This window comes from Tetrao urogallus, assembly GCF_951394365.1.
Source record: "Tetrao urogallus genome assembly, chromosome: 12".
NCBI lineage: Eukaryota > Metazoa > Chordata > Aves > Galliformes > Phasianidae > Tetrao > Tetrao urogallus.
The window spans coordinates 3,547,889-3,560,523 of NC_136825.1; the positions used below are offsets into that span (position 1 = coordinate 3,547,889).

General features: G+C 37.4%; 1 protein-coding gene across 1 annotated transcript in view; it reads right to left on the reverse strand.

Moving 5' to 3' along the window:
* Positions 1-3,533: 3,533 nt before the first annotated feature.
* CDH13 (cadherin 13) overlaps positions 3,534-12,635 on the reverse strand; it is a gene marked incomplete at both ends in the record, with an annotated part of 413,730 nt that continues 404,628 nt past the window's right edge. The window contains 2 exons of the mRNA XM_079541296.1: positions 3,534-3,766; positions 4,325-4,558. Coding sequence (XP_079397422.1) covers positions 3,534-3,766; positions 4,325-4,558 — 467 coding nt within the window. The remainder of the gene's footprint in view (positions 3,767-4,324; positions 4,559-12,635) is intronic.

Here is a 12,635-nt window from a genome sequence, read left to right on the forward strand (position 1 = left end):
AACACCCAAACAACCAGACCAACAACTGAGACAGTACAGCAGTAAGGAACAACATGGACAGTCTCAGACCCAGCACCAGACCTGCTTCATACCCTACCTTCTTTTTCTCCTGCTCAAGCAACTGATTTATGTAGTCCTTTTCTTTCACTAGGAAATACAGTGAACCCTATCTGTTCTTTCTCCTCACTCTATTATTACTAAAGAATATTACTATTTCTATATCTATTTCTCTAGAATTACTAAAATTCTAAATTGTATCTGAAACAAATTGGTCCTATCTTATCTGCAGCTGCAGCTAGGAAAAGCTGACAAAGGACAAGATGCTGTTACACTAAGTCTTGTTTGAAACATGGTGCCTGCAGTAATGACAGGAGATTTAATATTCTTTCCAATATTTATTAGCATTAACTATTATAACTTTGGACAGTCCTGTATCTGCCAACAATATGTCTTGCCAGCTTCAGTTCAGCAACTCTCAGAAATATTATGTTAGTGTAAGCGCACAGTATACTAAGATGCCTTCCCTCCCCCCCAATTAACTCTGTATCTGCCATCTTTTAATACCACCAAACGTCTTACTGTTTTGTTCTGGAATAACAACATACACTGCCCATATACTTCAGTATCCTGCATTTCCTATCTGGGCTGAGAAGAGCTCCTAAGCTTTTCTTGTTTGAAGTACATTTACCTTTCCAAGGGCTTCAGGGCACCTCTGTAGTCTGTATCTCATTATCCCTCAGTATACTGAGCACTGTGGGTGGCTACAGAATAGGTGGTACTTTTTGTGGGTGGCTACAGAATAGGTGGTACTTTTTGCATGCATTACAGTTTTAATCAGACTCTTCAGTTCTATGCTCAGTTACTTCAGAAATCTGCTACATATGTCTTCTTCCGTGTCTTACAAAAGAAGCACATATTCCAAGTGTAGATAATAACCGTACCATTTAAATGATAATACCAATATGTTTTGTATAGGGAGGAGATTCATGCAGGGCACTTCCGCCATGAACAGCTCTTTCATGGGGCTATCTATCCTCACACCAGATGTCAAATACAAAAAGACATACTTTGGCACAAATAACAAAGTTCGTTTGACTGAAGGATTTACCTCCTAGGAACAAGAGCCTCATAAAAGATAAACACTGGGAGCAAACTGAGCCTCATAAGGGCTTTTGCAAAAATTAAACCCATAAGTTACCACTAAAAATGGGATATTTCATCTGTTCAATAAGCACTAAAGTTCTTTTTGTTTTTATGGCATCGTAATCTTTGATTACTCTGATAAATATTTGGACTAGACAAAACATTGTGATGGAACTAATCACAGTTATGAAAGAACTGTGTCTGAAAATGATTTTGAAATGCAGTGATATCAGCACATTTTATACAAATTCAAATACAGAACCACATTATTTAAACTGGCTCCTGGCACCATTCTTTCATGTCTCCATCTAGTCATCTATACCTGAGAAAAATAATTGCTATGCTTGCTGGCTTTGCACAAGCATGACAAGATGACTGTAGCAGACATGGAGTACTGGCCTCCCTGTATAACTGGATGAACCCAAAACAGACAACTATGTGGTGCAAATTTTAGCAAAAAAATAATGCAGTCCTGCAACAAGGGTTAGGTCTCTCTATGCAGAAGCCTAACTAGAGAATTAATGCTCTCATATGCATCATCAAAAACAATGTACCAACCATCTTCTGTCTCAAGGAGATCCTTCCCTCCTTGTCCCTTCAACTCACCTGCCACGTCCCATCCCTGTTTTGGTTTTTCTCAGGAAACAGACCATGCACAGCACTGAACAAACTGCTGGAAGATTATGTACAGAACCTTACTCCACTCTTGGATTAAAATTACAACTCTAAGGTTGTGAAAATGCTCATTGCACTAGGAAACTGTGCAGACACGTCAATACAATTCAGCGCTACTTATTCTTTTACAGTAGGAGGGGGAATCCCTTTAGCAGTCTGAGCACTGTGCACCATTCTGATCATAGGGGCCAACATTCTGCCCACAGTTCAGCTGGAGAAGATCTGTAGTCAAAAAGAGCAGCTTACAAAACATGGAACTGCTTTTTAATCGCTCAATATAACTGGGGACTAGAAAACAGCAACATGAACGCTTTCAAAAGCAAAATGCTTTTCTCTACCTTATAGTGTGAGCTGATGCAATAATGTAAATAAAGTTCAAGTACAAATCATGTCCAGGAACGTTAGCCCAGTGATGAAAGTCATGTTTAGTACAGCAACAGCAACATTTACGACGAAGTAATGAGAATGCATTTGAAGCAATGGGCTGCATCTTTATATCACTGATGCAACGCTGTCATGTACTATCACATATTTCTAACATATTACTTCTAACAGCTGAAGTCTGCATTTGTTTCTAGTTGACTAAACCCAGAATAACTGAACCAAAGCCAGATGCTGCTGATTAGAAGAATGGGAATTTTCACTTAGCATTTACATAGTCCTTTTCATCTTCAGAGAGCATCACAAACATTAGCTAGTTCTCTCACAATAACCTTCATGCTAACCTTCTGAGATAAAAGTAATATGCTATAGGAAAAATCCACCTGAGAAGATATGTAATCAAGCATGCACAAAGCCTCAGATCTGTAAACTGTCTTGGCCTCTGTCTCTGCCTAATGGTAGATTGTACTTCGTCAAGAATATAAGGCCTTTCACCAGGGCTTGGGAGTTAATTCACCATACAGTGCATTTTACTAACATTATCTGATGGTAATAGTCCTTGAATAATAGATTTTCTACCATAGCTATAGGATAGAGCAATTCCTTTTCAGCAGATAAGGAACTCGAAATAAAAGCGTGTTAAAAACTTGCTGAAAACTGTTACAAAGCAAGCCAGGGACACATCTAGGTTGGATGTTAGAATTCTGTAGTTTCAATTCCTACTCTTTCAGTCATTTGGAGATTTCTTTTTTTAACTCCTAATTCAGATTAGGAATTTCATAAGACTTTTAGAAAGCTTTCTCTAAAGCAGCAGAAGCTTCCTTTCTGCATCAGTTCTCTCTCCCTCAACACAGACTTGCTATTCTGGTTATCAGTTTAAGTGTCTCTAAGCCCAGAATCTTGAATAAGTTCCTTATGTTCCAATTGCTTGCACACTTTACGGACAAATAGATTGAAGCAGACGGTACTCATTTTCATGGTGACCCAGAACAGCTATTGTTACAAGAACACCTTTTAATCTCCAGTTTCTGTTTTTGAATTGAATTCAAGTGGGGAGAGATGAAAGAAAGCATCTCAGAAATCTGTTACTACAGCTGGTACTTCTTAGTTTATCATATGCTAGCTTTAATTCTCTTTGATTCTTCCTAGAATTATTGCTTCTATTTCTTAATTTGACAACCCGGCATTTGTTGCTATTTTTTGACTGTGAAAAATCCCTCCCCTCCTACTTCTGTACAGCATCTTCCTCAGGGAAAAAACAAAGTTAACTTCTCTCTTGGTAAGGTTTCTTATAGCGCAAAAACAAGCAGATAAATAACGTTCAGTGCTTACACTTAAGAAAAAGACTTACAGAACAAACTGAAGAGTGAAAGAAGGATAAGAGTCATGCTGATATGAAGGGCATCACTTGCACTGCAGTCCATTCTGGATTTCTTGCAGGAACACACTTGTAATTTCAGTTCTGTGTTGTTAGTCAGAGGTGGTTTTCCAGAATCTGTCACTGAGATTGGGATGTTGTAATTGGCCTTTTTCAGGTTTTGAAGCAGGACAACCTGGGCATGAGTATCTGCAAAGGATAAGAAGGTGAGAAATAGCCAAATAGTGGTCATTTGGGTAAGAAGAAGCATTTGTAAACAGTATCAGACATGCCATAGTTACTCATGGAAATTAAAAGGAAAATGAGTACTCTAAGGAAAGATTAGAGAATTGAATTGCATGTGAAGTAAGAACAGGCAGTTACAGAAATTCTTTCAGGTTTTTAGAACTCACTGTAAATATATTCCAAGCCCCATCAAAAGAACAACTTTCAAGAGTCCCTTTTGTTTAAATACATTATTTGGTCTGCAGATTATTGGCAGAAATTACTGTAGAAACAAATATACTAATCAAATGCTAAGGCATGTCATGCCCAAACCAATATAAGAGAGAAGAATTTATCTATTTGCCAAAGGAAAAAATCCCTTCTTGGAAGGAAACACAGGTGAAGCTGTTTAATTACTTCCCCAGTTTGACTGAAAAGGCAGTGAAGGCAAGTAATGCACCTTCAGATCCACAGATCTGCTGCCCAGGTGAGTGTGCAGAGGCAGAAGGAATAAACCATGAAAAATAAAAGTAAAGGACTTACTGTTAAGCTTCGTGATTCTCCACAACTTTTCTGGGCCAGATTGCTTACTCAGTTCAAATTTAAATGGATCTGTATTGGGATGGAGGTCTTTGTCTGATGCTCCTAGTACCACTACTCTGAGATCTTTAGCATCATCGCAGACTTTTGCCAGTGTTGGGTACAGGGATGGGACATTGTCATTGACGTCCTCCAAGGTGATGTGTAAAGTTCCTGTACCTGTAGCAGGAGGGTTACCTATATGAAGAGCAAACAAGAGTTTATTAAATCATCCTTCCATAAACATTTATCATATTTGTGCCTGCATGGATGCCGTGGAAAATAATTTTTATACATCTTTCTTCTGTCACATGAGAATTATTGCTTTTAAAATTGAAGAGTTAATGTTGCAAATTGTTGCTGTGTTTTCAAAAGGCAGTCTGTCTGTTTCTCCACAGTATGGACAATTATTCTAAGAAGAGTATTTTGAAGTCAAAATGAGATTAGGACATGAATAGATATCTGGGACAATCTGTTCATAAATGCATACTGAGAGAATCGTAGTGGGAAATATCTCCTGCATAGACAGTGCAGTATTAAAAGAACTAAGGATGAGAAAAATAGGAGGAAAAATGACAGAAGAGGTGAGACAATTTGTATAGTGGGACTCATAAGTAGAACAGGAGCAGATTGTTCCTCAGTAACCCTTACCTAGGCCCCCATTTAGTTACGTCAGCATGGAACCTATCAGCAAGCAACTCCAGAAAAATGTGATTTTTTTTTTGTTTACCCTGAGCCACCCTGTGTCAGTGGTGGAGTTTCAGTTTCTCAAATTATCTGCCAGCCTGTCTCAGCCACGACCTGTAGGAGCCATCTTCAGAGGTGAGGCTGCTCTTTACCCATCATGATACACTACAAACTGTGCTGAGGCCATGACTGGCAAACCAGCTGCGGCACTGGCGGTGTTTGTAAAAGGGACAGCTGCCCACTGGGAGCCAAACTGATGCTAGCACCTCATTCCAGGGAGGTCAGAGAGGATCTGGCAAGTACTAATAGCTTTCAGTCACTACAGGTGTGTGCCACAGCTGAGCCAGTAACCTACTGCTTCCACTCTAAAGCGCAGTATCTTATTTATCATAGACCCCTTACAGATCATTTTGACAGATCTCAGTTTTTTCTAAATGCACATTTCCTCCTGTATAGTTTACCATGTCTAATAATTTCCCATTTGAAATGCTGCACTTACTGAAGGGTCATTTTGTGATGCTCATTTTACTGGCTTACAACACACCATCTATGATCTCTGCACTTCCCGCAGCTGTAGACCCTCAGCAGGTAGAAAGAATTGAACAGGCTGTACTTAACCTGTAAAGCACCAGTGCAGCGTGTCATGGTAGTTTGACGTTTATCACTTTCATGTGCAGCCCAATGAACTACAGAATTGCTCCTGCACCAAGAGTGCATCCTAAGAGAGAAGTAAATACCTTGTGGTCCGGATCTGATAAACTACTAACTGTAACAGTGTGCAATTAGTCCTTTCAATAACAAATGATACTAATGGTGACACTTCATCTGTTTCATGCGCACATAAATGCATAACAAAGGCAGAATTTTCATAGTTCTTCAGCTTTCCCTCTCACTCATCTCTCACTTTGTCATCGGAAGGGTTAGGGTTGAGTTCTTTTTAATGAAAAAGAAATTATTTTTCGCTTTTTATTGGACTAATTGAATTTGCAGAAAGGCTCCAATACATTTTTTGTTCTTGATATATTATTAAGTAAAGTCATACAGCAGAATGGATGAAAAGACATTCGAGTATTTGAAATATGATCATAAAAGCCAGCCTTTCATGTGCTTAATTAAACTGCTGTCTTTAATTTTGAATGCATTATTTCCACACTGGACTGATAATGTCGTATGCACTGTCCTTCTTATCTTTCTCTGAAGTCAGTAATATTAAAATCCGTCTTTTGAAATTAAGAAGCCAACAGCATTATGAATGTACTGTTATTTTGTCAAATGCAGATATGACTGCATTTTCTCTGCCACGTTAATGTTTCCCTATCTTCATATGGCTCATGGGCCAGTCAACTATTCTGCACAAATAGGGAGGAAGGAAATTGCTTCTGTCCATTTCAATGACTTATTCTGTGGCTGTTTTATTTCTAATGATTTAAACAAAATCTTTTGCTGATTTATGAAGACTTCCAAAAGAAAAATAAGCAAATGTCAAGGTCGTAAGCTGATGCTTGTTAACACACGTCATAAAAAATGCAACAAAAAAAAAAAAACGAATCAAGGAAATACGGTCACAATATATCCACTGGGAACATATGACTTTTATAAATGTGACAGTATTATTCTTTTGAAATAAGAAACACTCAAAAATCCCATGATCTCTAGACAGCTCTAGTTTTGAAATGAAAGATTTCTTCAGCATATTTCAATCCTGAAATAGAACTAATTCTCACAGTAAAACTTTGCAGCTGAAAGGAGAATTAATAGGTAAACCAAGACACAAAGGGCTCAGTCCAATAACTCCCAGGAATATCCTTTCAGAAGAGCTTGGTTCCCATTTTGTCACTGAACTGATCATTCCTGATGAAAACGAATACTTGGAACTTTTAGGTACTTAAGAGTCATTTGGAACAGAGAAAATTTCAAACTCCTGCTGTGCATTCCACAAGTGGAATAGCTGTGGATATACTCTGGCATACATATGAATGAAATGTCATCACATTACTCATCACTCACATGTAAAAGCTGTTAAAACAGACTGAAGGATAGCTAATTTCACAGTGGAAGAAAATCAGCACTTGCTATTGAATCCTGATTTTAATAATCTGGGTCAAAAATGAGATCTTTAATGAATAATCTTGAGATGGTGATGTAAGAGCTTTCAAGTTTATTAAGGTCTGTGGGGCTAAAAATTTGATGGCCAACACTAAAAATGTACAGATTCATCTTAGACTGTGATGCAATTGGAAATCTATGTTACGCTTATTTGAATTGCACTGGGATTGTTAATTTCTTCATCTCCTAGCATTAGGCCACACAAAAATCTGATAGCAGTCCTTGGTTAGGCAATAGCTAGTGATGCTGTAAGATGCAACAAGGAAAAAAATAGACTAACACAAAAATAGTTCTATTTCAAGAGTTAGAGACGAGTGTAAGATATGCTGGGATCTATTGTCTGTGACCTAGAATCTGTAATGCAAAAGGCTGTTACCAGAAGATGTCGATGTTTAAGTGGATTTCAGTACTATCAGTATAAATGGCCATATTGCTGGCTTCGTTTTTAAAAAACAGTATCAAAAGAAATAGCACAGTTCTGTAATTCTACGTACTTGTATCATAATGAGAGCTGCACAGAATCACATTAGAATTATTAGTGATGTCTTAAATTATAAGCACTCTGAAGAAAAACCTGGCCAAGAAACTTGAAAACTGAAACTCAGTGTTGCTCCAGAAAGTTCCCACAGGAACAATGATGGCATTTAGACATCTAACTATTCAAATAAGACTGCAAATCAGGCAGTCAGATTCTTAAAAGATACCAATCATGGACAATGATGACCATGGATTAAGATGACATTTCTCTTAAGTGTCAAGACTTGCATAAAATGGCATGTCTAACAAGTAATTGTGGTTGAATGGCTGATGATTCATTCAATCCAAGCATAACATTTTATGGACGTACAGAGCCATTTCATGTTCCTCTTTAGTTTCTAAACAGAAATGTGATGCTGTGTACAGATTTCTAATACTTCCGAGTTGTGTTTTATGAAATTAAAGCCAATATTCATACCGATTGGAAACTGAATTAAGAAGTTCTTTATCAGTGTACCTTTCAATACCAGCTACTTCAATGTATTTGAAGTGGGAGCAGAAACACAGAGTTGACTAACACCACACAGAGGTGAGACCTTCCTACTGTGCTAGACATACCTGAAACCAAAAACCACTAAAAGTGAAAGTCAAGGACTTCATTTTGGGGCTATCCGAAGGAAAAGTCAGAAAGCAACTGCAGGTTGCCTGCAGAACATCCTATTTTGTGGCACTGTGTAAACGCCTGCTTTTCTACAGGTCTTCCTACAGTTAGTATCACAAAAGATTACACACTGTATTAATAAAATCCACAGTCATGTTTAATTGCCTCACCACACTTTGTGGAGACAGATCAGTGGAAGCATTCAGACAGTCAGTGAAGATGCTAGTAACTACAAAGCATCAAATCACTGATGTGAAAGTTGGCTTTATGTGATGGCAATTCAAAATGGTGACTTTCCTTGGACTGCTGTGACTTCATACAGCTGTTTCACTTGAAGCTAAGTGAGGTGTGGGGAATGTACCACTTGCTGCCTCAGCATCCCGGCCACATCAGTCTGCTAGTGCTGGACATGCAGTAGATAAACGTGGTCATGCATCTGCACTAAGTTGCCAGCCTGTACTCCCAGAAACAAGTGAGAAATATTGCTCTAAATTGGCTGATTATTTTTAAGATGGAAAGTGCTGTTTACATGCACCAGAAAGAAGAATAAAGTCATGAAGACAGTCTTTTTTTTTTTTTTTCTTTTTTTTTTTTTTTTCTTTTTTCAGCTTTCCTTTTCCAATTTTCAGATACCAAGAAATATAGACTATATTACCCTAACTGCCTTTTACAAACATTCAAAACATATTCAGGATTCAGAAAATGAACATTTTTTGACATTTGAGATTGCAGTAAGTTTAGATTATCCTTAAAAGTGAGAAATGGATATTCCTTAAACATTCTTAAGAATATATCCAGGTAAAACAACTACTTGAACTCCGCTACTTAAAATGATAATCTGTAGTCAACAAGCCTCTAAAATATTTAAACCAGTATTTCCCATCCTGCCTTGAGCTTTCTGAGTTTTTTTTTTTTTTTTTTTTTTTTTTTAAATCCCTCTTTGGCAAGTCTGACATACACATATATATAGTTTTGGTTTGGTTATTTGTAGATTAAAAGGATTTTATAAGCTAAAAAAAAAAAAAAATTCAGCTAATTGGAATTCATTTAATTTAGGAAAACCTTTCTCATTTAACTCTTTTTCGACACCAAATTTGATCTAAACTAGAACAAGTGGCACAAGGAAGACGGAAGTATTATCAAACACACACACAAAAAACTTTTCCACATGCAGTGTGAAAATTAGCTTTGACTAAATTAGATGAAAGTCAATTTACTTGTAAATAGTATGATTGGTTCAGTGGCGCAGCTAAGGAACAAAGGACTGGTAATTGACTAACAAGAAAAACCCCAGACACAAACCTGAAAACATTAAGGTATGCAACTGCACGTATTCACTTAACTTTAGGCTAAAGTTCACCCAATGGCATGAAAAGTTAAAGATGTGAAATATTCTGTACTTAGAACACTGATGTTTTGTATCTTGGTCATTACCACAAAGGAATATTGATGTGTAAATGCCTTTGCAGTACAATTGACAATTAAAAACATTCAGGAAATGAAATGAATTTAATTTCAATTATTACACTTTAAAAAAAAAATTACATTTCCACAGAAAATTCAACCAATTTAAAGAATCCATCAGCTACACAGATTTAAGCCACAGTACTGCTAGAAGCTAGAACAGCTTTTAGGAAGAATGTAGGAGGAATGAACTGTCACTTTTCACATGGTCATTATGAATGGTAAAAAGAGTTGTGCACTCAATTCTTCTTATTAAATTAAGCTCCCAGCACCATCAAATTAATACATGTTATCTATCTCCTTCTATGTCATGATGCAAAAATTACAAGGCCATTTAATTCCTCAAGCAAGCAGTTTGTCCTCTGCCAGGCATGTAGGGTATCACTGCCATATAGACTTCTGTCTCAGACTGACAGAATGGAAACTCATTTGCTCTCAATTTTACTAGAATATTTATGGTCTAGCATTTAGCAGTGGTTTTTAATCCACTTGCATTACCATTTACATAACCCACAAAGCTCCATTCCAACTTCTTTTACCTGCTGAGACTTTTCTGTGGGCTAACAGTTGCAGAGATACAAAATAAGAAGGTGGAATGAACTGTTTGATCAGTTACAGCAAGAACAATTTTTCTTCATGTTTGAGCCTAAAAAAAGCCTTTGAGAATGTGAGTTCTCTAATTTCTGGCACGATTACATTTCCTCTGCCCCATCATGAATAAAGCACTTTAAACTTTTCTAAACCACGTCTGAATCATAATCATACGAAGGTCAATTTCAACATTCTCAATGGCATCTACAGAATTCCCTTCATTTTACTGCTATGTAACTAACTGTAAAATGTCGGACTGCCTAAGATCTTCACTTGGACGTGGATTTATTTTTTTACCAGTTTCTCTACTTTCAGCTTCACATTTGCCTAAAGGAGAAGCTGTTCCCTTCTACTTAATAGAGCAAGATGGAGGAGAACAAAGAACGAAAGGAGCATTTCAGAAATTCCCAAAGCCAGGCTATGCAGGACACAGGCTGTGTTTTAGGCTCTCTCTAAGTTCACTTCCAATACAGATTGTGAGAAACAATGCTTCGTGCTCTCTAATGATACTGCCATGAAAATCTAAACTGAAATTTCGGAGTCTGCTCTCTCCTGTTTCTTTTCTACCTCCATACACCGTGCTTCTCATCAGACAGTGTGTGCATATGAGGTGATCTGGCAGCAGGCACTCGCACTGCAGGCATAAATCCCATTCAGACAGCCCTGTTCCATTATGTTTTGTGTTCCAGCTGAACTCCATTAACAGTTCAAGAAAAGTAAATGGAACCAAGAGTGGGAAAATACCAAGATTTGGGTGTGCTGCTCAGAGTCTGACATACTTGAAATCTGGCCTTATGAATGCCACATACTGACATTTTCTATGGAAGAGGTCCCGAATTTCCCATGAAGTTGAAATTTCCTGTTTTAAAAATACGCATTGACATATCGATTTTTTTTTTTCCAGAACATAAAATAGTTTTTGAAAGTTGCAGTGCTTCGTTCATTCACTCAGATAAAATATGCAGATCCTATTTTTGAGTAATTACATTTCACAAGAGCACAGCTCTTTCAGCATATCAAATTGCTACTGACATATGCCATCCGTCTTAAATACTGTTTTCAGCATTCTAATTTCTTTTCCTAATCATGAGTCCATGATGACAAATTAAAACAATATTTTGCGTGCAATTCATATTTTGCTGAAATTTAAAATGGCAAGAAAAGGATAAGTACTCCGTTTATTTTCTCTTCTCAATTAATACAGCAATTAAGATAAGGAGTATAAAACCGGCTTAATTGGGTTGCTATGGCAACTAATTGCCTGATTTCTTCAAAAATAGCATGTTTTAGGCGGAATCAATCTGTGGTAATTTAATTATGTACATCATGAAGCAAGAAGACAGGTTAGGTACATGTAAAGAAAAATTCTATTTGCAAATGGTGACACATCTCTTTGTCACTCAATTATTTTCTAGCTGTTGTCTGTTTCTGTTCATTACACATGCTACAGAATGACAATTTTTCCTTCTAATGATTAGGAGTATCAAGAACTGCACAATGAATGCTTGAAAGTATTTCAGATGGTCCTTGGAAACAAGGAAAGAGGTGAAAATTAGATCCTGACTCACTTCCTTCTCATTTTCCTTTCAATGAGGAACAGAGAAATTGAAGCAGTGCAACTCAGCTACCTAGTTTATACATGAACAACTGCCCTCAGCATGAAGCAAAATCCTTGCACTGGCCAGTGCAACTTGGGGATGGTGATGTCACAAGGAGAGCAAGACACTTTTGGAAAAGAAAAAGGTGGCTTTCACTCATGGATTACTGCTGTGATTAAAGTTGTATCAGTTTAAATTGTGAACTCTGAACTGAGTATCTTTAACATACGGAACGGATAACACAATTTTTAATGACATTTACCCTCTTCTATGTTTAACATAGCACAAGTACTTCTATTCCCAATTTTTTTTCCTCAGTAGACCCCTGGTGATGAGAATAGCAGGGGAGAAGCTGGCTGACCAGCAGGACACCAGAGTTTGTGTCTCAGTGGGAAAGCACTGCTGCCTGGCTTTGTGCAGGCTGTACCCTGCCACAGTGTCATGGGAAACTGCAGTTGCTATTAGTATTTAAATGAGCCAGTAGGATTGCATATTGGCATTTCCACATTTCTCACCAGCAGCTGTCCTACCTGACCAGCACAGGTGGTTTTCCATATATCAAGCAAACAAAAGTAATCAAAGTTCTTCTTCTACAGACCTGGAGAATTTATATAATTGGAACATTAACTGGGGTATACAATTCCTCTGCAGTAATACTGTTCATTGACTTCAGAGAAAACTGTTTGGATCT